The 27,026-nt window shown below is 36.4% G+C and overlaps 1 protein-coding gene across 1 annotated transcript in view; it reads right to left on the bottom strand.

Moving 5' to 3' along the window:
- LOC137643666 (uncharacterized) overlaps positions 1-27,026 on the bottom strand; it is a 54,498-nt gene that overhangs the window by 6,373 nt on the left and 21,099 nt on the right. Inside the window, exon 2 of the mRNA XM_068376382.1 lies at positions 16,757-16,916. Coding sequence (XP_068232483.1) covers positions 16,757-16,916 — 160 coding nt within the window. The remainder of the gene's footprint in view (positions 1-16,756; positions 16,917-27,026) is intronic.

The following is a 27,026-nucleotide window of genomic DNA, read 5'->3' as shown; positions in this document are numbered from 1 at the left end:
GTGCCAACACCGAAATTTGTTCGAGGGAAATGAGCACAAGAGGTCCACAACTTTGGAATAGTTTGCCTCCTGTTGAGGGATGCAGCATCTTTAACTTCTTTTAACGGTAATCATAAGAAACATCTTGTAAATAGAAACGTATAAACCGTTACACATTTTCTTTCTCATATACTTCACTATTGTAAATATATAACAAGTGGAGATTGGCAACGTCTTACGTCCGATTTTACAAGTATTAGCTGATGCTAATACTAGCATAATGATAATTATTCTGAATACCAATGTATTTCAGTTTTAGAGTTTTCTGAATGTTTTATCTTTTCTCCATATTGTAAAAATATTTTAGATATAACTCTACCTTAGAGATTTCTATATTACTAGCATTTTAGTCTGACGATTCGTGTAGAATGAATTTTAATATTTTTACTACCACAGTATTATGCTAAATGTAACATTGGAAATAAAGGATATTATTATTATTATTATTATTATTATTATTATTATTATTATTATTATTATTATTATTATTATTATTATTATTATTATTATTATTGTGTAGTTACAACAGTGTTACTTAATAAAAAAGAAAAGGAAAAAACCACTGGTGTTACTGGCTTTAGAGCCTGATAAGATACTTCCGAAACGTCATTTGAATTTGCCATTTTTTCTCAATTTTAACTGCATTTTTCTTTCCTGCCGTTATTCATACATTAAGGGGTCAGTTACCTGATTCGCCCTCTCAAATTTCTCCGATCAGAAACATCCTCTTCCACCAAACCTCTTCTCTCCATATTATCCTTCACATTATTTCACCATCTAATTCTCTGATTTCTTCTCGATCTTCCCCCGTCAGATTCCTCCCAAGCCCTGCTCACTCTCTCCCCACCAGCCATTCTCAGCACCTGCACCCACCATCTCAGTTGTGACACTCCTATCACCTCTGTAATCTTTATCTAACCTGCCATTCTTCTTTTTTTTATCATTTTCCAATATTTCAAGCAATGATATTCCCATAATCCACTTCAACATTCTCATCTATGTTTTCTCAAGCTTTGCTTCCTCTTTTCATCTTAGAGCGCACGGTTTCGAACCTTACATTAACACTGGTCTTATTACTGTGGAATATTTTATTTTTATTTTTAGCTTGATTGGTATTTTCTTATCACATATCACCCCTGATACCTCCCTCCACTTTCCCAAGGCTGCTCCACTTTAGCCTCACATCTTCCCTCCTGACTTATAGTAGATCCCAGGGATCTAAATTGTTGCACCTATTTTATAACTAAGCCTCAACTTTCATGTATGGGTGTCTTCTCCCTATCTTCCTTACTGCTCACCATAACCTCAGTCTTGTCTACATTTACCCTCAAGCCACCTCTCCCCAAAGTACCATGCCACTCTACAATGCTTCTTTTCGGTGTCCTCTTTATTTTTAGTGATCACTAAACCATCTGCATATAACAACTCCAACAACTCTTTATTTCTGATCTCTACTTTACGCATCCGAGACCAACGCAAATAAAAACGGGGTTAATGTTGACCCCTAGTGTAATCCAACACGAAATTCAATGGTTTCTGTTTCCCCAAATGCTGTTATTACTTTTGTCCATGTTTTTTTTTTTTTTATATACATCATCTCAACCAGCTCAACCAACATCTCTAGGACTTTCTTCTTCCCCAAGTTAAAAAAATAATTTCACTGGGTATTCTGGTTTCCCTCTTGCCTCTTTTTCTGTAGCTGTTTTACTATAAAGATGGCATTCACAGTCGCTCTCCCCCTCATGAATCTACACTGCTGTTTCCTAATCTTTACAATCTTTCATCTAGTACCCTCTAAAAAAATTTCAAACCATGCTCTATTAGTTTAATTGCTCTTTAGTTACCACATTCCTTGACATCATATTTCTGCTTTTAAATATACTGTAGATGTCATTAGATTATCCTCCTAGTCTTTCGGCATTTATTATGAATGGATGGTAAAATTTCTTGGCGTTGTGATTTACAAATGCCAATATTTATTCGTTCCAGTGGGGTAAATGTGTTCTGTTTGAACAGTGTTATTAAGTAGGGGTGTAATGAACTCATGAAATTGAAGTACTTCTTCAAAACCTAATAGGACGCATTACTGTCATGAGCTCACCTATTACAGGCGTAGTGTACATCACAAGTGTACTGCATTTGTTTCATACACATTTGTACACTGTAACAGTATTGCTTTTTTTATCTCTCGCTTTTCCCTGCACTGATAATATAAACTTGCTTAAGCTTGGGGTTGCATATTTTGTACAGTTTGAATTTTGTTATTCTTGCTCTCAACTATCTGCATATAAGCTTGTTATCTTGTTGAATAAATTCAGTTGCACTCTTCTCGCCTCTCTTTTATTACTTAGCAGCACTTCGCACAATTGGTGACTGTCCGAGGACCAGCTCCCTCCTGCCTTCCCCCTCACTGCTGTGTCCTACTGTTTGATGATGCCACCCTCTGACCCCAACTCTTCTATCCACGCCACATCTATGACTCTATCACCTTTCATCAGGACTGAGGCATTCACCTGGTTTCAGCACGCTGAGGTTCAGTTTTGCATTAAGGACGTGACTTGTTCAAGCACCAAAGCAAACTATGCCCTCACAGTGATCCCTGAGGACATTTTCCCAGAAATCTTCGATTAGCTTTGTGACCAAGGAGACACCCCAGCAGTACTGTATATGATGCTCTCAAAACATACCTCTTGGAGCAGTGCTCATCATCGCCAGATGCCTGTATAGCCATGCTTTTTCAGTTCTCTCTAAAACCGTTGGGGAACCAAAAGGCTTCGCTCGCCCCCAGGGAAATGGCCAGTATCACTTAACTGCAACCTGCCACAGATGGCTCTCTTAGGAGGTGAGCCTACTTTGTCCCCTCTCGGTATAATGCTTACCAAAACCTGTGTGCACCACCATCCCTGATGTCAATATTTTTCCCATGAAGGATCTGATGACCAAAGTCGACGCCCTTATGGACAGCCACTTCACCACATTCAGGAACTCCATCAATGCCTCCACTCCTGATGAAGAGGACAACTATTCAACACCGACCGAAGCTAACGTGAATGCAATAGGACACAGATGCCCAACCCGTAATGTGCTGGAGTGGTGACAAAGCAGCTTACCACCCACATATGCCACCTCCAGCTCACGCCCCAAACCAAAGACCATTACAGCTACTTACTGACGCCCATTGGCAGCCGGTTTGCTACTATCACTCCAGATTCGGGGCTACTGGGAAGAAATGTGTAAATGGCTGTCAGTGGCCAATAAAACATGTAAGTAGGCCATCACTTGTCGTGGTGGCCTCCCCTATCACTAATATTTTCTTTTTACATGATGGAGATACGTGCATGCGGTTTTTGGTATACACTAGTGCTTGCCATTTCCCTCTACCAAAGCCACTCTCCATGACACAACGCAGTCATTCTACGCCTGGTGGCATCTCCCTGGTAGCTGCCAATGGATCTGCAATCCCCACCCACTGGTTACGAGGCATTCAGACCATTGTTTGGAAGTACCAAATTTTTCTCGTTGCTGACGCCACATTGCCAATTCTCGGTGCAGATTTCCTCAACTATTTCCACCTCCTGGTTAATGTTGCTCATCGACATCTATTCAACGCAGACTCATACTCGTCGACACTTCTTCAATCCGCTTCCTTCAACCTCACTCTCCACATCAGCGCACCAAGGAATGTCTATGCCGACCTTCTTACTCTGTATCTAGAAGTCTTCCATCTAGAACTTCACAAAACACCCATGGTTCCTGCCAAAGCTGGGTATTTTTCACCATATCAAAAAGACAAGCTCCTGTGTTTGCCAGATTCCGCCGTCTGGCCACAGATCGTTAGACAATCACTAAACAAACATTCACTGAAATAGAAGAAATGGGCCTTTGCCAAAAGGCCTTAAGCCCATGGTCATCCCCTATATACATAGTCCTGGAGAAGGATGGCTCCCTGTGCCCTTGTGGGGATTACAGGCGTCTGAACATGCAGACGTAACCAGATCACTATCCCCTTCCCACCATAGCCAATGTTACCTCTTACTTGCACAAACCAAAGGTAGCCTCTACTCTTGAACTCTTCAAGAGGTATTGTCAGGTGCCCATGAATCCAGAAGACATCCCAAAAACGACCATCACCAAGTCCTTCGGGACTTATACATTCAATTACATAATGCTGGGGCCATTTTTCAATGCCTCATGGAGGGCATCTTAGGGGACCTCCTCTTCTGTGTATGTTATGTGAATGACATACTTGTGTTCTCTTCCTCCAAAGAAGAACACCTCCATCACCTATGCATTGCTCTTGACCTTCTGCAACAGAAGAAATGGGCCTTTGCCAAAGGCCTTAAGCCCATGGTCATCGCTCCTGCAAATTGTTCTAAAGAAGGATTGCTCCCTTGTAGCCCGGTACGATAAGTGTAATTTTGACGGCAATGAAGTATCCCACCAAATCACTCCTGAAGGCGTCCACCTCTTCCCTGAGAAGGTATCAGCTGTTCAGAACTTTCCCACGCCTCGACCGTCAAAATACAAGAAGAATTCTTGGGCAAGATAAACTATTATCACCGGTTCTTGCCAGCCATTGCTGCCACTCTTGCCCTCTTCTAGGCCTTCCTCGAGGGAAAGCCGTAAGACATGACTTGGTGTCCGCGTCAGGAAGCGGCCTTCTGCAATTCAAAGAATGCCCTCTCAACTGCTGCTGCTCTCACCTTTCTCGTGCCACATTCCCCTTTCTTTCTCTCCACTGATGCCAGTAACGTCCCTATTGGTGCATTCCTCTAGCAGATGGTCTGTGGCTTGTTCCACCCATAGGCCTCCTTCAGCAGAAAACTGTCCAAGTCGGAATCTGGCTACCCTACCTTCGACTGCGAATTGCGGTGGTGCATTTGGCTGTCCGTCACTTTCGCCACTTCTTAGAGGGTACACCCTTCATCATTCGCATGGACCACATGCCCTTGGTGCACACCTTCACTCGACAGTCTGACACATGGTCTGCCCATTAACTTTGTTACCTCGCCACCATGACTGAATACAAATGTACCCTTCATCACGTCCCAAGAAAACGAATCACATTGGTGAAGTCCTGTCAAGAAACACATTGGCTCCCATTCACCTGGAATTTGATTACAATGACTTGGCAGAAGCCCAACGTAAAGATCCACAGTACCAAGCATGCAGGACATCCTGTACAACTCTAATGCCACCCAGCTCTGTGATGTCAGTACTGGTAGGCCACGAACGTGGATACCTGCTACATGTGCCGACAGGCGTTTGATTTCATCCATGTTTTCTCACATCCCTCTTGCTGATCTAATACACAGATACTGAAGACAAAGTTCATTTGGCATGACATTACTAAGGATGCAAAGAATTGGGTCTGTGCCTGTACTTTATGCCAAGCTTCAAAAATACACCGACACACGGATTCATGAGTGGTCACCTTTCCTCAACCTCAGAGTCATTTTGTCCACATTCATGGCGATATAGTAGGTCCCACATCACAAAGACACAGTTATCTGTTTACCGTCATTGACTGCTACACTTGTTAGCCTGAAGCTATCACCATGCAAATTGCACCATCCGCCTCATATACATCCACTTTACTTTAAGGGTGAATAGTGAGAAGTGGTATCTCTGAGCATATTACTTCTGACAGGGTACCACTTTCACCTCTTAGTTGTGGACATCATTAATGAATCTACTGGGCATCAACCAACATCAGACAACCGCCTACAACCCTATAGCTAACAGAATGGGCGAACATTTTCATTGCACCCTCAAAGCAGCTTTGATGTCCCGATACAATGACTCCAACTGGTTTTACTCAGCTTCCCTGGGTCCTCCTGGGACTAAGGACTGCTCTTAAAGATGCCTTGGATGTCTTGACAGATGAAACGTTGAAGTATCGCCAAACTTACATGCCCCTAAAAAAAGTAGCACATACCAACAGATTTGCACGTAGCAATGCCCATTCTCCTGTGCAATGACACTAGCAAGCCACTACTAACGTCCCCTTTCATGGGCCCTTTCATTGTGATCCGTCACACACCAAAGGCTTTTTTAATTTACAATCGTGACAAAGAAGACTGGGTGTCTATTGATCGCCTAAAACCTGTGCATCTCCACCAAGGTGATCCACGTACAGTGCGCTTCTCAAGAACACGGGGCCCTATTTCACATGTATGTCTTTTTTAGGGAGAGGAACCATGTACCTCTGTGTTTCATACACGCTCGTACACTGTAACGGTTTTTTCTTTCGTATTTCTCACTCTCCCCTGCACTGATAATATAAAGCTGTTTAAGCTTTCTATCTCATGTTTTATACTGTTTGAATTGTGTGTCATTCTTGCTCTCTCCTATCTGTATATAAGCTCGTTGCCTTCCTGAATAAACTCAGTTGCATTCATCTCGCCTCTCTGATATTACCTAACAGCTCCTTGTATACAAGACGTTCAGTTTCAAGCGAATGTTGTTAGAGAGAGTGTGAAGATTTATCTTCACGCTTTTTCTTTAATTATCTTTCCTATTTTTACTTGCATTTTGTATTTTTGTTTATTTCTTGTACGGGTTAATACCCTCTTCCGTTTTGCAATTCTTATTTATCCTTTGAACGATTTATATGAGATACTCCCTCTTCTCCATTTCGTTTTCTAATGATATCGAACAATTATCTATGCTTGTGACATCTCGGCAGATAGGTTTCCACGGCAGTCTGATATCAGTAGGGAATCTTGAATGTGAGATGCATATTAGAATTGACATCTGTTCTATTTAAATGTCTGCATAATTATAAATTTATGTTAGTTAGGAATTCTAATATACAACATATACCGACTTTTCTGACTATTTTTTATTATTAATCAATTATTATATATGCCAGATAGTTGGGTTTTATTTGCAGGTAAATTCCCCTGAAGCCGAAAAATTACTCCATAATTTCTTTGTATACACCCTTCGCGATTTCCTTTCCGACTTCGCAACTGAAGTTCAAGTCCTATGCTTTTCTGCTGTCACTTGTCTGAATCGACCATCGTGCATCTCTTATTCTCTTTCTTTTAGATTGCCCATTCAAGCTTCAACTACCGTGCTGAACGGTGAGTGATACGATCCCGCTTTTGGGGACTAATATGGCCTGTCTTCAAGTGAATCTGCGCCACCTTGTACACTTAGCAGACGAAGAAGCCCCTTGAACCAGTTATAGTGACTGGAGTCCCTTCATCCCTTCTTCACTAAAGGACAGATCCTGTCAGGAGTTCGTGCCGTAGAAATCAAAAGCTCTGTCCTCTTCAACTACAGAGGAAAGAAGAAATCCATGGCCCGTGAGTTCGTCATAGTGTAATGTGGTCACGTTTCCCATTTAGCTAATGAATATCTAGACGATTCTCATTTAGGTAGCCTAAATCAGTTTTATCAGGCTATTAGAACATTAGGGAGGGCGTATAGTGTGCTTAATTGTTTTGGGTAACTTTAATGGACGTTTGTTTTGTCAGGTTATTTGCATATTTAATTTTCTAATAACCATAGTGATCGTCTTGTACCCAGGGGTTATCTTTTTTTTTTTTTTTTGAGGGGAGGGGGTACATTTTTAATATTTGGCATTTTATGTTTTGACTAACCTCTTTATTCAAGGGGTAACCAGGTTCAAGTTTTTGAAAGTTATGAAAGTTATTCCCGTGATATTTCACTTTACCTATTGTATTATCTTGTTTACGTCTTGAATATTTGTCATTTATATATGTTTGACTAAGCTTTTTATTCAAGGGATAATCAAGTTAAGATTGTCAGTAAAGTTCATGTTTTTTATTAAGCAAAATCGTAATGCGTGTGTAAATTGATGTATCACGATAATGCTACATGTATCGAAAGCAACACATTGCATCGTTCAAACACGTACAGTATGACTTTAATTATCCATCGTTCAAACACGTACAGTATGACTTTAATTATCCATCGTTCAAACACGTACAGTATGACTTTAATTATCCATCGTTCAAACACGTACAGTATGACTTTAATAACGTTAAGTGTCAATAAGTGAGGTGGTATATGTACTTTAGTATTTCATTCTGTATAAACTATCTCAAAGAAGAATACTACTTTTAATACTTTTTGTCCACAAATGATATTAAAGTCTTTTATACTTATTATATCGGTTATCATTTGGCTGTATACGATTGCTTACGGTTCTGTTTACATGACGTCGGTAGTCAGCCTAGAAGGGTGTCTTCCAGTGAGAATGTGGCAAACAAATTGGATAAACAATACGCCAGCAGACCTGACATAATACTACAAAACAACAGAGCGCACCTAAACTACAACATATCAACAGGGCCAATTACAGCGTCTGATCATATTCCACTTATAATCAAACTCTCAACAAAACCAATAGTCATAGAAATAAAAGTAAGCTAACTGGGAAATCTTTGTAGATACAATAACAAGGAAAGTAGCCATACAGGAAACAAAAAATAGACTTATACAACAATGAAACCACAACAGAAAACACAATAAATTCGGCAATAAATAAATGGATGTCAGACATCTCAGAAACAATAGAAACAGTTTCGCCAATTAAGAGAATAACATACCACAAACACACCCCAGATAGCAACTACCTGAAAATTCTCAACCAACTATTAAATTACCTACAAACAAACACACAGATGGATAAGGGTAACGCACACCTTATAAGACATATCCAAGGTAAAATAACTGAAGAATCCAATAGATTAAAAAGAGAAAACTAGAACAACACGATAATAAAATTAGGAAAAACATACAAAGACCCAGAGAAATTCTGGGAAAACTACAAAGATTACTGGGAAGACCAAAAATAGAAATACCATACTTAATGAACGGCAACGGTGATAAGATAGAAGATATGGAAGACCAAATTAAATGATTAACTGAAACATGGGCAAGCACATTCGAAATTACAAACAAAGAAAATGCAAATTTCGATAGGGACACAACAACAGAAGTCCTCAACTTCCTACAAGAAAATAGGGAACGAATAAACCCTTATCAAAATCCACACCTGCAAAAACTGAATGAAAACAATTACCGGACAGCCAAAATTTAAATACATGAGATACTAAGAACAGTGAAATCATTTAAAGACAAAGTACCAGGTAAAAGCTGCATTAATAAGTTAATGTTATCAAAATTACCAATGGTGGCATGGAGAAGACTCCAACTTATACTAAACCTTACACTCTCAATAGGATACTACCCAAAACCAAACAAAGAAGGAATTCTCATAGTTCCTCCCAAACCAGGGAAAGACCCAAAAATAGCCAGCAAACAGAAGACCATTTACACTTCTGGAAGTGTTCTGAAAAGTGTTTGAAAAAATGATAAACACAAGACTAACGAGATTCCTAGAAAGTAACAATAAATTATACAAACATCAACACGGTTTAAGGACAGGAAGAATGACTGAAATAGCCCTTATGGCAATTTATGAAACAATAGCCATGAACCACATAAATAAAAAAACACCAATGGAGAGCATTTGATAAAGTATGGCATGATGGCCTAAAATATAAAATACTCCAGCTAGAACTACCAATAATAATGGAAAACTCTTCTCAAGCTACATTAAAGACAGAACTGTCAGAATACGTAGCAGAGGTGGAAATCTCGGTGAAATAATGGGATATAAAAAATGGGGTGCCACAGGAGGGCATATTATCCCCCACTCTATTTATTATCTACACAGCAGATATGCCAACCAGCCCTGAATATGCCATAAATTATGCCTATGCAGATGACATCACACAAGAAATAATGCACCCTTCAAAGGTTAAAAGAATATTGAAAATAAAATCCAAAAGAGAGATCGAAAGAATAAATAATTACAAAATTAAGTGGAAAATAAAAACATACAGTAATAAATTCCAACTTTTATCGGTATCAAAAAGCAAACCAGTTCCAATAACATTCAACAAGATAGATATTCCATTCAATAATGAAGTAAAAATCCTTGGTCTTTTTATTAAAAGAAACGGAATAAGCTGCCACATTAAACTACAGGATAAGAACATAAGAATAAATCTATATCAAAGCCCGATAAGACCTCTATTTGAATATCCAATAGCATTAGCATACACAATGACTCAATCAAAGATGGAAACCCTACAAAAATTCAAAAATGAAAACGAAATATTCATGGCCATAACCAAAACCACAATAACAATGATTATAATAATAATAACAATGATGTCATTAACAACAATGATGGCAACAACAACAACAATAATTATGAAAAGAGCGAAACACCCCATAATATATACAATCTTGAATAAGTTAATGCCAGGTATCACAGAAGGTCCTCACAAGCCTGGGAAAGATTAAACAAACATTAACTCAGAACTTGCAACAAGTGAGGAAATTACACACCCGAAACGAGCATTCCTGAGGGAAAAGGATTGCTCCATTCATTGCTCAGGATGAACCAAATCCAGAGTACTAAAAACGATTAAAAAAGTAAATAAATATAAATAAATAAACAAGCCCCAGAAAAGGAATAGCATCACCTCCAGGTAGTCTAAAAGGCATGATGTTGACGCAATGAACCAACAAAAAAAAAAAATAAAATAAAATAAAGAAAAGAGCTATTAGGTCTGCACCAATCTTTTCACCTTCCACTGTACTTCATTCTAAAATTCCCCCCCTCCCCCCAATCCTTCCAAAATCATAATTTCCCCCCTCCCCTCCTCCATCTATCCTATCCCCTTATAGTCCTATGCTGTAGCTGTACTGTAGTGAGAATGTTAGATACATTTGGCTTATAGTAATATCGGTGGATTGTATAGATCTGTTCTTGGAAATGATATAAAGCATGATTATTCTTAGGTCAAACGCCAATGTATTCAAGGTAAGCTGTAATGATCCCTTAAACTTCCTACCAGAAGAAGAATGTTATTTTGGTAGTAAGGTTGAAATATGTTAAACAATGAAGATATTGTCCCAGCGGCAAATGTATCAAGCTTCATAGTAAAATGCCTTAATTCCTACATTGAGTTGGATACTCAAATACGCAAACGTTCTGAAGACTGCCACATGAGTAAGGTATTACCTCCACTCAAATGTTTGTGATCCCTCCGTAGCGAGGCAGTTTTCTGTCAAATCTCTAGTACCCTTGTTTACGTAGTTCCCTCACCTAACAGATAAAAACAATTATGATGAAGGTAATGATAAATGGAGGAGGTCTCTTCAGTTTCATTTGAAACAAATAAAACTGACAGAAAATCCTACAGAGTTTTGGTTCTCTCAAATGCATGTTAAACGTAGCGATGGTGAAGAAATGTTTCCTTTGTTATCTCAATGCAGGGTAAATTTATTATCTTTACCCCATTCACCAGCTGCAGTCAAGAGAATATTTTCCCAATTCAGAATCATAGAGGCTGATGGAATAAATAGATCAAATACCGAGTCATAAAATGGTCTTATTTTAACAAAGGAAAATGGAGGCAGCAGTCCATGCTTTGATCGGCAGCCTAGTACTATTATGATCAAATTGGCACAGCCGCCATTTAAAGAAAGAATCATAAATAATTATTTAATGACTATAGGCTTATTTCTATTTTAATGTGATTATTTAGGTTTTATACTTATTTCCAATTTGGGTATTTAGGTTTTATCTATTGTATGTAGTAGAAGTATCAGCTTTGCATTTTCATTACCCTTATAACAAATACTTATCAAATTTACTTTCAATATCAATAAATGTAAGTTACAGTACCCGGCACATGATATCCCACCTTATTTTGTAAATATTTAGCAAAGTAAAGTTAGTTTAAGTAATCGATATAAAAAAAAACAGTAAATATACTGTATGTGTGTAAAAATAGTCTTTTTTTTTTTTAGAAACCCTTTCTTTAATATTGGGTACTTTTTGGAAAAATTTGGTATCTATTTGGGATACGTTTTGATTTTCCCACTAGTAACCCTGCTTCTAGAGTGCCATTAGCACTGAGAAAAAAAAATATTTTGTAGAAATAAAAGAGCTTTTATCAATAAGAAGTATTCTTACTTCCGACAAGATTTCGGTCACGTAGGATGGCATATGGAATATCTTACTAAAAAGCAATATACTTGCAAGTAAACAACAGAGATGATTGTTTCTAATGCACTATACGAGTATCCAACTTAATAATAAGTTATTCCCGTTATATTTCAAGTTATTTTTTTAAATTAATAATTTGCTTTATCATTTAGCTTTGCGCATACTCTTATAATGGCCTTACAGAGAGCGTGTGAACTTTGTGAATAAATGTATAGGGTAAGGCAAAGTGATCATCAAATTTAACTAAACCCCTTTTTGATTTTATCTATTTTACGGAATGGTATCAGGATCCTAAATTGAATTATCAGACAAACCTCTAATCTAATTATATAGACTAATTTGGATATCTCCCTCAGAGGTAATTAGATATCCACATGTCACAAACTATTTTCTCCAGATTTCTGAGTTCTGGATGGTTGTTTGTAAACATATAATGGAAGTTTGTTTAGTCAGAATGTCTAAATAGGTATCCCTAGTTGTCAATTAGGCTTTAGCAAAGTCCTTTCTGATGTTTTAGTAATAATAATACGGGTAATAATCTTGGGTGTTAACAATCTACAGCTTTATACGTTTCTACTTGAAAATACGGGAGCTTTTGCCCTTTTTACAAAGTGCCTCCTCATCTGAAGACATAATAATGATAATAGTTAGTTTATGAAGCAATGGCACGAATACCTATCTAAATATCAGGGCAGCCTTTTTGGATACAAAATGAAAAAAGTTTATTTCTTGTCAGGTTTTATCTACTAATTTCAAATACCCTATTGAGCGTCACTTAGAGAGAGAGAGAGAGAGAGAGAGAGAGAGAGAGAGAGAGAGAGAGAGAGAGAGAGAGAGAGAGAGAGAGAGTCTATTTCAGACTGTATTCATGATAAAAAGAAAACTGTCATCAATTAAATATAAATCTACCAATTGCACTATGCACCAGAAGGTCAACCTTTTGCCAAGATGATACAAGTTCGGACATACAATTTATCTCTTTTGCAGACTTACTAAACAATATTACCCAAGATCAGTTTCATTCACTTTACTTATGGAACTATTGTTTATATGTTTTGCAAATACTTTTATGCCATCACAGTATGGAACAGCTATTTTAATCGATCCTATTTTATTGTGGGAAACAATCAACAGGAAGACGTCCCCATAAGAGAGTCTAGAACTCTAGATCCTAACCTGGGGAATTGGAGCGCCAACAGATCAAAAAGCTACAATGATACGATTCGTGATCCAACACACATTAAGGGGTGATATTCAAATGGTGGTTTAAAAGTTAGTACCAATAACCTCAGTGTTCAGGCAATACGCTTAGCACGGGATGGTACACCACAACTGAGAGTGATGAACAGTATACAGCCTATACAGTTATATAAATAAAGACAATATAGCAATAGCGTGAGGGAACAGTATTGCATGAGTCAAGTCAAGACCTACAGAAAGAGCCTATCTGTAGGTCTTGGTTAAAGTGTTCTAAAGTTTACCCGATAGCTTCACCTAAAGCCCTGTTCACACGATAGAGCATGCACGATGGGCAAACAGTGATACCAGGCCACAATAGTTAGTGAAAATGAGCGTTGATGACGTCAGAAGTGGGAAAACTAAAGGAAGGGATCTGGCAACACTGTATGATGCCAGATCCCTGTCTGTGGTTTTCCCGCTTCTGACGTCCTTAACCCTCATTCTTACTAACTATTGTGATCTGGTATCACTGTTTGCCCGTCGGGCATGCTCGATCCTGTGGACAAGGCTTAAGAACGGGGATCGTTCACTTCAGCAGAAGAGGAAAAAAATTATTCAAGAGATTTATAATCGTAAGCTAATAGACAAACCGATTGGCATTTTGTTTCTTCAACTAAAAAATCTGAATAGAATAGTTTGTGACATGAGAACATTTTTATTTCCACTGTGACTTAAATACAAATGAGTCTATTAGCCAACCAAAGGAGTTCATGTAAATAATTTCATTTAGACTATTATTAACATTTTAGAATAAATCAATGATCACGTTAAGCTTTCCTATTTACACAATTTTTGTTAGGCTAACTCAACAAAATGTTCAAAGCTGAATGACGAAAATAACTAGCTCTTATGCAATGTGAAATATACCGGGAATAACATACACAAGACGAATGGAACACGTGGTTATTCTTCAACAATCACAAGGTTAGTCAAACGGTGCATGAGATAAAATAGTGAAATATAACGGAAATAATTTACAACGATAACCGGAATATGTGGTTATTTCCTGAACAAAATCAAATAGTACAAAAAATAAAACGAAATTATCTTTTGGGCACCACATGGCTATTAAGGTTATAAAAAGATTATAAAGGTTACAGAAACTTCCGCATGCAAGCCTGAATGTTCATAGCCAGATAAAATATGCTTAGATTTTCATTACCAAGGGAGTAAATGATGCCACAAAGACACCATACCGACTTCCATTCCTCACTGGGTTATTTTTCTTATTGGAACCCTTGGGTTTATAGAATCCTGCTTTTCCAACTAGGTCTGTAGCTAGGCAAGTAAGATTAATCATAAGTGTCGTTTGGCTCCGTCGTGGTGATTGATTTCATTCCTTGCGGCGAATACGTCAAATGGGAAACACTGCCGCAGTTAATCCACTGGTTTAAGAGGCTCCTCAACCTAAAGAATACACAGGGTGTACACTGAGGATGATTCATATGAGCTAACGACCCTCCATCTGAAAAAGGCAGATATCACTCGACTCATAATTTGAATGGGCAGTTTCAAACTAGGTGATATCTAACGTGTCGGCATTCAGATAGGAGGAAACAGTGATTCTTTAGAATTTTAGGCCTGCATGAAATTGTGGTGCTATGTTGGATACGAAAATCAAGGTAAATCTTTCTGTAGCTGAGCTGTAGAAGTCTTGAAGGGTGTCCATAAAGAAAAAAAAAACGTGAAATCTTGTGGCTCTAGTGGAATATACCTGCTAATAAAACCTTAGTGTCTGGTATATACAATAATTGTTTGAATACAAAAAAAAAAAAAAATAGATAGAGGCTCTGCTTGGCGGACAATAAAAGTCCTAACTAACACATACTTGGAATTAATCAGAGATGTAAATAATATAGATATGTTCTAATACATGATTTATATTCAAGCTTAGTGAGTAATTCATCTTAGAATACTATGCTTAAGAAAACAGGAACCATCAAACATTTCATACAGACATCAAAGGCATTACCGTGGAAATCTACCCGTGTGATGTCACGAGTATTGAAGAGTGATTGGTAAAAGGGGAATTGGAAAACAGATGGAGAAGAGTAGCTCAAATAAACCATACAAAGAATAAATGAGAATAGAAAGGTAAATAAAGATCAAGCGTGAAGATTAATCTTGATATTTATTATAAGAATAATCAATATGCAGTGAATTTGTTGACATATGGTAAATCGCATCTGAAGCAAGATAATGTTTTCTATCGCCGCTTTAGAGGTAAAAGGGGTTATTTAGCCTATATCTTAACAAACATAAATTAGATTGACACAACACTTGAATTCTTTGGGGTTTTATGTTGAACATACTGAGAGCTACGATGAGTATGTAGCAAGACTAATTATTTGTTTGCTTCATAAAATCTTCCTGAAACGTCTAATCCGTTAATAATAGTGAATAGCATTACGATTTTTTTTTTTGGGGGGGGGGGGGGCGGGGCGAGAATTTTGTTTCGCACAAAACCATTTCTGTCTCAGTCCGTTAAACTGAGTCAAGAGGTTCTTATCAGGTCTTTAATTCGCTTTCAGCATTTTACCATCGCTTATGGCATACTATTGTGCCTGAACCTGGCACCCGTGCTAGCTCTTATGCAATGTGAAATATACCTGGAATAACATACACAAGACGAATGGAACACGTGGTTATTCTTCAACAATCATAAGGTTAGTCAAACGGTGCATGAGATAAAATAGTGAAATATAACGGAACTAATTTACAAAAGCAGCCAACAAACTAAATGTCACAACAAAGAGAATAATTCCTTTTGTTGTTTTTGTTAGTTCCACGTGCTTCGTACATGCATGTTTATCAGATTAGGTATTTTTGGCAGAAAACTAATATTAAGACGCTCCATGAGTTTGATATCTCTAAAGGTATTCCTTCATCCAATTGAAAGAAAAAAATGATGATACTCCTGTTATCAATGTCTCTTGCAAAATATAGTGTTTTAAGTTGAAATCATCATAGATATTATTTGATAATAATAGATAACTTTAATTGTGATTTTCAACCACTGAAAAAACCTTTGCATTTTTACTATTCTATCCAGGTTTAGAAATTGCATCTTATGCTTGAAAGCTTAACACAAGAACGCAAAACTATACTTTTCGTTTTATTGGTCATGTTTCTGTGGAGATTTTGAAAGAAGTCATTTGAGTGAATGCATTCCAATGGAAACTTTGATATAGAAAATATCTAAATACTGTATTATGTCAGTAATCCTCTCTCCAATATGTTGTAATATCATTGCTGTTTTGCAAAGTTACCCTTTATGCTTGAAACTTCAGAAAAATACAAGAAAATACTTGGAAGGAAAATGTTAAGACCCGCAAGACATGAGGTAGAATTTTTCAAATGTCGTTATATCAAGAATACGAAATCTAAGGTCTAAAATAGACATAGAAAACATACCTGCTAAAATCAAACTTGTACTTGTCGAGACTTGGCCAGTGATAGGAGAGGTTACGGCAGCAAATCTTTCGTAATTTATCAAAGAGGTGCCAAAGAGCTGCACAGTCCAACCCCAAGTTCCCGTAAGCCATCCGAGGTTACATAACCAGTCGACTGGCTCCTGAAAAAGTAGTAATTATAGAAGTTATTGGCATAAGGAGTTTGGCTCTGTACTATCTTGAACAGCCTAGTCTGTAAAATTTGAACAGAAGTAGAGAAATATAAAATGCAATGAGAGAGAGAGAGAGAGAGAGAGAGAGAGAGAGAGAGAGAGAGAGAGAGAGAGAGAGAGAGAGAGAGAGAGAGAGAGTATCAGAGCAAGAAAGGAAAATACGAAGATGAATGAAATATAGAAATAATTGATGTATGAGAAGGTAAGAAAAAAAGTAGACTGCACTGAAAGCGAGAGGAGTTGTAATAGGAAGAAAAAGGTGTTATGTGAAATAGAGTAGAGAGTAGAAATATGCGTAGCGAAAAGGCGTGGGGGGTGGGGGTTGGGGGGCAGTTCCAGAAAAAAATAAGAGCGACAGAAGAGGGTAACAATGACACTCACCAGTGCTATGACGAATGGAGTTCTCCGCTGGCAAATATAACTTAGGTAATTGGTCATAGACTAGTGACTTCCAATAAATTGAAACGTTGAGCGCCCCACCGTACAATATAACTTCTTTAGTCCAAATAATTTCAATTTTCTTTTACTTATCAGATTCCATACTTGCAAACTTGAGTATGCAAATGTTCAATATCCATGAAAATTTAGTGAAGAAATTGATTACAGGACCAAGAATAACTACCTCAATTTGAAATAAGTTTAACCTCTGGGTTTGAATGCAATGTTACTGTGATGGCCTTTGGTAAAGTCTTTTAGCTTTTATGCTATCTATAAGACGAATATAAGATTTTATTAACCAATAGTTAAAACTTCTCTAAGATAGGTTTATATATTTCTTCTTGTTCATCTGATTTTGTAAGCTGGTGTAGATGTGCCAGGTTTATTACGCAGCCTGTTAATCATTATCTTTAGATGACGGATGCTTAAGCCCAATCCCGCTACAACGTTGAAAATAGCCAGTTTTTACGATTTCAAGGTACTTGATGAATGAGAAATAAATAGTTACATTTACGAATGCCAATATTAAAACAATATCTTTAAACTCAACAAAATCATATAATTTTATAGGCTACCTTACTCCCTAAAAGATGTGTAAAATTTTTCAAAATTTGTCATTCTACAAAGAAAAACCTCAGTTATGATCGCTATACTGTACTAAAATACTTCCGTCACAAGACAAGGTTCGGTTCCCCCAAACTTCGTCTTGTGTCGGAAGTATTTTGAAGATTAAGGGAAATTCCTTCTTTGGACCCTGATGTTACAAGAAATAGTTTCTAGAACACTTTTCCCAAGGGTTCAGTTAGTGGACGGCCAAAGGCTCCTTCCTCTGCACGAGACTGGATAACTCGTCATCATTATCAGCCGCCTAATCAATAGATAAGCTCATGGCAATGTCGACGATCCTTTATCGGTCGTATCAATATATATAGCAATCTCCCGGCTCTTAACAACTATCAACACCGCTCCTATGCTAAAGTGGTTTGAAAGAGGGTCATCTGGTAGACACTGGTATAGAGTTTTGCAGATTGTTTAAAAAAAATTGATGTTTAACAAAATTAAAAATATCCTTATAAGATATTTTGATATTACAGGGCAATGAAATATGGGGATAATTATGCCCAAAGAACAAATATAGTACCTGAGGTTTTGCTTAGCAAAATGCTTTTATAAATAAAAATCATGAAAACTAAGATGGGATTTGTTTAGCATGTATGGTTTTATCAATAACCTGTTTTTAAATGACCTAATTAGGACTGTTTATATGATTACTGCTAATTGATATCAGTGTGACATCTGGTTACATTATGAAGATTCTGTCATATTTCCTGTTTTATGAAGTTTATCGCTTTTATTCCGGCAACGGTCATACTAATGGCCAATGTACAGCTACGTTAATTTTGTTTCTATTTATGTTTAAAATAATTTTATCTTCGATTATTTTTTGAATTAAAGAAGAAAGTTTGGCACTCTTCGCTTCGTACACAAATGAGAACGTTTACTTTGATATATAACCAAATAGTCTAAGTCAATGTTATTTTTATTTCAACTCGGTGGTAAAGGTTCGAATATTTGCCTGCCCAGGAGTACTTAGTATCAAAAAGAATTTCCGTTTGGGTCCGTGATCTCTAGCCAGAGTGAATCCGATATCAAAAGGCATTTTTGGCTTGATATTTGTATATATATATATATATATATATATATATATATATATATATATATATATATATATATATATACATATATATATATATATATATATATATATATATATGGCAAAATATATTCTGAGAAATGAAGAAACAGGATTTCGAAAAGGTAGAAGTTGTACTGACCAAACTTTCATTTCAAGACAGGTAGTAAAGCAATGTGTAGAATATAGAAATCCACTTTTGATGGCATTTGTGGACTATGAAAAGGCCTTTGATAGTGTACACCAGCCAATTTTGTGAAGAGTCCTGTGTTATTATGGAGTTCCTCTTAAATATGTAAATTTGATTGAGTCTGTTCATGAGCATAGGAAGTGTAAAGTTAATGTCAATGGAGTCCTATTTAATAAATTTCAAGTGAACAGTGAAGTACTCCAAGGGAATGTGTTGTTACCTATGTTGTTTATCCTCCCCATGGATTTTGTAATGTTTAGGGCAATTGGGGATGGCAGAGAAGGATTGGACTGGCTTGGTAACAGGAAATTAGCAGACCTAGAGTATGCTGATGACGCTGTCCTTATCAGCAAATCGCCACAGAACATGCAAAGCTTGCTTACCAGAATGTATTAAATATCGCATGAGGCTGGGCTTAAGATAAATAGAAGAAAGATACAGACGATGTGAATGGAATATGCAATGAAAGATGAAATATCATTGGAAGGATAAAGGATCAATGAGGTGGAATTATTAAATATTTAGGAACTATGATCGCTAATACAGAGTCTTTAGAATTGAAGTTTAATGAAAGATTAAAAAAAAAGAAAATCAGGCAATGGTTAGGTAATGAAAAATTTGGAAATCAACTCACCTGAAATTACGTATAAAAATCAGGCTATACATCAGTTTAGTGAGATCGGTAATACTCTATGGACATGAGTCGTGGTATGACAACGAAACAATATCCAACAGATTTTGCAGCTTTGATAACAAAGCCCTCAGAAGAATATTGGAAGTTAAATGGCAGGGCAGGATTAGAAATGAAGCTATAAGAGAGATTACTCAAGCGCCATATATGGATGACATCATGGTGAGGGGTATATGGAAATAGTTTGGGTATGCTCTTCGCAATCCCATAGAGAGATTAGTTCACCAAACTTTCAACTCAGCTGCACAAGGCACTAGAAGAGTTTCAAAACCCAGGCTTACATGGCTGAGTACTATTAAGCACGAAGTAGGAGATGATGAATGGAGAAGTATTGATTTAAAAACTCAAGATGGAGACAACTGTAGAAATCTAACCGATGCCCTTTGCGTCAATAAGCTTGGGGGGTGATGATGATGATGACGATGATATATATATATATATATATATATATATATATATATATATATATATATATATATATATATCTATATATATAATACATATATATAGATATATAGATATATATGTATATATATACAGTATATATATGTATATATATGTATATATACAATGCATATATACAAATATATATATACATATATATATACAGTATATATATATATATATATATATATATATATATGTGTGTGTGTGTGTGTGTGTGTGTGTTTATACATATATATATATACATATATATATATATATATATATATATATATATACTTACAAACACACACACATATATATTTACGTATATACATACACACACACACACACACACATATATATATATATATATATATATATGTCTTTATATAAATATGAACACATATATCTATAAATAGATTTATATACATACATACATACATACATACATACATAAATATATGAATATATATATATATATATATATATATATATATATATATATATATATATAGAGAGAGAGAGAGAGAGAGAGAGAGAGAGAGAGAGTATATATAGGCATTATATCTTAGCAATGCATGGTTGCCAACGGGGTGACGGATTGGGTTTAAGGCGATGGACAAACTGTCTCTTCGGCTTTTACTCCTGATGCCTGGCAGTTGATCTTACAAGAATTAGTATGGACCAGTAGGGGTTACTTGCTTTAGCTAGATAGGCACTGCGCATCTCAAGGTACTGGCTATCCTTTGATGTATCTAGCCAATGAATCCTCTCTGGATTTAGTCAGTCATGGACAGAGAAGATGACAGAATGGCCCCCAGTCCCAGGCGTAGTGGAGTGCTAAGAATCTCCCGGTTCATAAATACTAAAGAAAAATTGAAAATAGGTTATTGGAATGTTAGAACCATGAATCAGATTGGGAAGTTACAGTAAGTAGAGAGTGAATTTATGAAATATAGTTTGGAAATCTTGGCCCTAAGTGAAACACGTTGCAAGGGGATTGTTAAGGAAACTTTAGACCAAGGCAATATAAATATATACTCAGGAAGATCAGATGGAATTGGAAGAGAAGGGGTAGGGATGATGATGACATCAAGGGCAGAAAAGGCATTAACCGAGTGGCGAGCTCTAAATAGTAGATTGTTACTAGAAAAGTTCAAATCAAAGCAGTGCAATGTGAGTATTATAGTTTGCTATGCCCCTACAAATGATTCCCCTGAAGAAAGGAAAGATGAATACTATGAAGAACTACAGAAGGTAATAGATGAAATTCCTGAGAGAGATATAAAAATTGGGATTGGCTACTTCACAGCTAAAGTTGGAAGAAATAATCAAGGGATAAAGAATGTGATGGGTTATTTAGGGTCTTGGCGAAGTTGCAAATGAAAAGGGAGCACATCTCATAAGTTTATGTTCAGCGAACAATCTTGTCATTGGAGGTACCCTTTCTTAACACAAGAACATCCATAAGTATACATGGAGTTTCCCATGTGGCATTTACAAAAATCAGATGAATCACATTGCCATTAATAAAGAGAGAAGGAGGACTCTGAGAAATGTAAGAAGCTATAGAGTTACAGATATTGGTATTGATCACCAGCTCCTCATTGCCACACTGAAATTAAAACTGGAAGCACCCAAAAAACAGATGGATGATACAAGTAAGCTTGTAGAAGAAGAGCACAGAGAAACATTTGCAATTGAATGTATGAATAGATTTGCAGTCTTCGAAACTTTAAGAGACAAAGACCAAACAATTAATGAAGAATGGTGTGATATTAAGAACATATATCAGTTAGTTGGTAGTGAAGTCTTGGGACACGCCGTTACAAGGAGAAAGCCATGGATATCAAATGATACTTGGGATACTATAAAAAGGAGACAAAGACAGAAATTGATTGCTGAAAGTTTTCGAGGAAGTAATGAAAATTACAAGCTAGAACATGCTAAGTATTCTTGTATTGACAGTGTGGTGAAAAGAAAAGCCAGGAATGACTGAAGAGAATATTTAGACTATAAAGCAGATAAGGCTGACAAAGCTATGAATTTAGGAAGTGGCTATGGTGTAAGAATTGCTCACATAATTATTAATGAAATCTCGACTGAGGCAAAGAAGAAAAAGCAAATACCCATCAAAAAGAGAGATGGCTCTGTTATAGAAACAGAATATGAAGAAAGACAACATTGGATGGAACACTTTAGTGAGGTTATGAATAGGAGATATGAAGGGAATAATTTGACTGATATACCTGAAGCTGATGAAGAACTTCATGTGCCCATGAATGAATTCAGTGTGTTTGAAGTCGATGCTATCCTAGAATAACTAAAGAGATGGATACGATGGAATAACTGCTGAGATGATACTGGCCGGAAATTAAGTGACTCCAAGACTACTTACAAGATTATTTTGTAGAATGTGGCATGAAGAGGCAAAACCTGATGTATGGAAGTTAGGAGTGTTGGTGAAAATAGCAAAACAAGGAGACCTGACTGATTGCAATAAATACAGACACATAACACTTACGTCAGTTGTTATGAAAATATATAGTATGCTTATTCAAAAGAGACTGGAGAGAATGACTGATGAAAATCTGAGAGATCAACAAGCAGGATTTAGAAAAGGTAGAAGTTGCACGGACCAAATTTTCATTTTGAGGCATGTTGTACAGCAATGTAGTAAGTATAGAAATCTCCTTTTGATGGCATTTGTGAACTATGAAAAAAGCCTTTGATAGTGTGCACCGGACAGTTTTGTGGAGAGTCCTGCATTATAATGGAATTCCTCTTAAATATGTAAATTTGATTAAGTCTGTTCATGAACATAGCAAGTGCATAGCTAATGTTACTGGAGTCTTATCAAATGAATTTCCAGTGAACAGTGGAGTCCAAGGGAATGTGTTGTCAACTATGTTGTTTATCCTCCTCATGGATTTTGTAATGCGCAGAACAGTCAGAGATGTCGGAGAAGGATTGGACTGGATTGGTAATAGGAATTTAGGAGACCTGGAGTAAGCTAATGATGCTGTCCTTGTTAGCAGAACACCACAGGATTTGCAATGCTTGCTTACCAGAATGCACGAAATATCACACGAGGTTGGGCTGAAAATAAATAGAAGAAAGAGATGATGAGAACAGAGTATGCAATGGAAGATGAAATATCATTGGAAGGAGAAAGGATTAATTAGGTAGCATCATTTAAGTATTTAGGACCTGTGATCTCCAATACAGGGTCAATAGAATTAGAGTTTAATGAAAGATTATAAAATGCAAATCAGACAATGACTAGGTTAAGTAAAATTTTGAAATAAAATCGCCTGAAATTACACGTAAAAATGAGACTATATATCACTTTAGTGAGATCCTTGTTACTCTAGGGACATGAGTCATGGTATGGCAATGAAACAATCTCCAATTGATTTAGTAGATTAAATGGCCGGACAGGATTAGTAAGGAAACTATAAGAGAAATTACTCGAGTACCTTATGTGGATGAGATCAGGATGGGGAGGTAGATGGAGATGGTTTGGGCATGCTCTTCGCACTCCCCAATAGAGATTAGTTCACCAAACGTTTAGCTGGGCTCTTCAAGGCCCTAGAAGAATTGGACGACCCAGGCCTAAATGGCTGAGGACTATTGAAGTGCGAAGTAGGAGATAATGAATGGAGAATTATTGAATTAAAAGCTCAAGATAGAAACGACTGTCGAAATCTAACCGATGCCCTTTGCGTCAATAGGCGTAGGAGATGATATATATATATATATATATATATATATATATATATATATATATATATATATATGTATATATATACATATATATATATATGCATATATATACATGTGTATATATATATATATAGATAGATAGATAGATAATTAGATAGATAGATAGATAGAAAGATAGATAGGTTATGTACTGAGTACTAAGATGGTCAAGGAAACATAGGTTGACTAAATCAACAATAAGACTGCATAAGAAAAATCGTAAAAGAAAAGTATTACTAAGAGAGAGAAGAAAAAAGTCCTTGAAGGCCAAGAGTTTGCCGGGTGCTACTTCCTGATCGCAAGAATTCCCCTTAAGCGCATAAAATCGATGTGACATCCCCTGGCAGATTGAGTGAGGAAGGACATGGTAACATCATTGGGGTAGTCTTCCTCTTATCTGTTGGCTTGCAGTGAGAGAGATGGAGGGACACTCGCATGGTCCAAGGTTACAAACTTTGACTGGAGACGTTTGGAAGGTAGACCAACAGACTTCTATAGATAAGGTTTGATTTACGATCTAATAAATGTACTGAATGAAAAATTACCTTTGTCATATAGTTTCACCACAAATTTTCGATGCTGCTGGTTTTCTTAAGGTACAAATTAGACGCTGTTGGGTTTACGAGAAAAATTAAATATTTCACTGCGGGGGATGCTTACTTAGATCCTAGGAGAGCTGAAGTACATTTTGTTTTGACAGCTACAGCTACAGCTACAGAATATTTATTAGAAATAATTCATTTATTAATTTCAATTCTAAACCAGCTGAACACGGAACTACGAACAACGCCCCCCCCCCAACACAATATATATATATATATATATATATATATATATATATATATATATACATATATATATATATATATATATATATATATATATATATGTACATATATATATATATATGTATATATATATATATATATATAAGAGAGAGAGAGAGAGAGAGAGAGAGAGAGAGAGAGAGAGAGAGAGAGAGAGAGAGAGAGAGAGAGAGAGAGAGATTTGTAACAACAAATGAGTTATTATCATATCTTTTTTTTTTTAGATTAGTCAGTCCCACTAACCAGACACGGGCTTTGGCAAAATGGTACAGATAATCTAAGAAAAAAAAGTTAAGACATGACAGTAATACAGTCATGCTGTTACAAGTATATGCATATTCCATGAATGGGCCGAATTAGAATTGAAATTGATACATGAATTATCAGAAATAGATATGATATAGAAATAGTTATAAAGAAATGAAATACTACTTTAGCTTTCCCTAGATTTGGTATTCTTTCCACCACCACTGAAAAATAGAATACGATTCATCTCGTCAATCGTAAATCAGTTAAAAAAATTTCTTAAATATTTATTCTTTGTTGAAGTAATTATGGAATCACGAGAAATTTCGATTGCAGCCTCTACAGGAATACAAATCTTTTAAGTACATCAAGATGTAAAAGTTATAAACGAGTATGTAGTGCAAAGAATACCGATAAATAATTGGAGGAAGAAAAATGTAGTATATGCGTTGATGTCAGTGTGTGGAAAAATTAGAGATAATATCTAGCCTCTGGAACGAGGTGAAAGAGCTTAGAAAAACAGCATGTTTTATTATTATTATTATTATTATTATTATTATTATTATTATTATTCTTTAAGGAAATCAGGCTCTAGCAAATTACTTCATTGAGGAAAAAACAACAACAGCTGATCTATGCATTGGAAGTCTCGCCCCACACATACACGCGCACTCGCGCGCGCACACACAAATAGTAGTAATACGATTCACAAATGCTGGAAGATTCCAATCACTCGTTTTCTTTCGAGAAGTTAAATTCTGAATGATGCCGATTTAAGTAAACACACTCATAGGGAAGCCTTGTGTGACCCTCATGTAACCTATCTCCAACTTTAGAACCTTATTCACCTCCGGCTCCACCCGTCAAAGGAGTCCGAAATACAAGTGTCTGAATGGTATATAGTGAATAAATAACCAAAGTATGAACAGTATTCGTCAAACCATAGAAATATTTACTTGTTCGATTAGAATGACCCGGTCGCTATGTTGTTTACTTCTTTAGCAAATTTGAATCTACGAGCTATGATTCGCTAGTAGCATTGCTATTGCTGAATAAAATTTCAGAGTCATAATAGATACTAGGTAGATTATAGTAATTCATTAAAAATGACATCTAAACCATGGCTTCCGAAATGTGCAAGCTGGAAGCGTCGGACTCCGAAGTGGGATTCGAGCGAGTTCTATTGATCATCAAATTGACATAGCATAGAAATTTGAAAACGCCTTAAGGGAGTCAAGGAAAGAGAAGACCAAAGCGTATATAGTTTATGAAATGGATTCCACGTAAAGCCAGAGGGAAGTTTCCTTCTCCTACAAAAGAGATGTTTAAACCACTTCTTTTTTTCCACTCCCTTCCTTACTATCTTTTTCTTATTTTGATGTGTTTTGCTAGATTAATATTTCTTTGTCTGTTTGAATGGGTGTTTTTGTATTCATTCCGTTAAATCATTCAGTTTTCAATTTATCTTTAGCTATTTGGATGTGCCAAATTATTCGGAAAAAGAACTCATCAAGGTTTTCATTTTCGGAGAAACTTTTCAATATATCTTTCCAAAACTAATCCCACTAGTCAACAATTAAGACAGAAAGGGAATCAATGTAGTTCTGTTATGGAAACTTGAGGGACTGGCTAACATCAGGTCCCTGTACCCCTCGTTTCTAATAGATTATGATATTAACAAAACTCAGTAATATGTCTCGAAACGCGCACCAATGTTATTAAATGAAGATTTATTTGCATGGAAACTATTTAACTAAACTTTTAACAAAGTTCCGTATAATTT

Source organism: Palaemon carinicauda, chromosome 7 (genome assembly GCF_036898095.1).
Source record: "Palaemon carinicauda isolate YSFRI2023 chromosome 7, ASM3689809v2, whole genome shotgun sequence".
NCBI lineage: Eukaryota > Metazoa > Arthropoda > Malacostraca > Decapoda > Palaemonidae > Palaemon > Palaemon carinicauda.
Note: the sequence above shows the minus strand (reverse complement) of the source record. Positions and strands in the feature narration are given on the sequence as shown.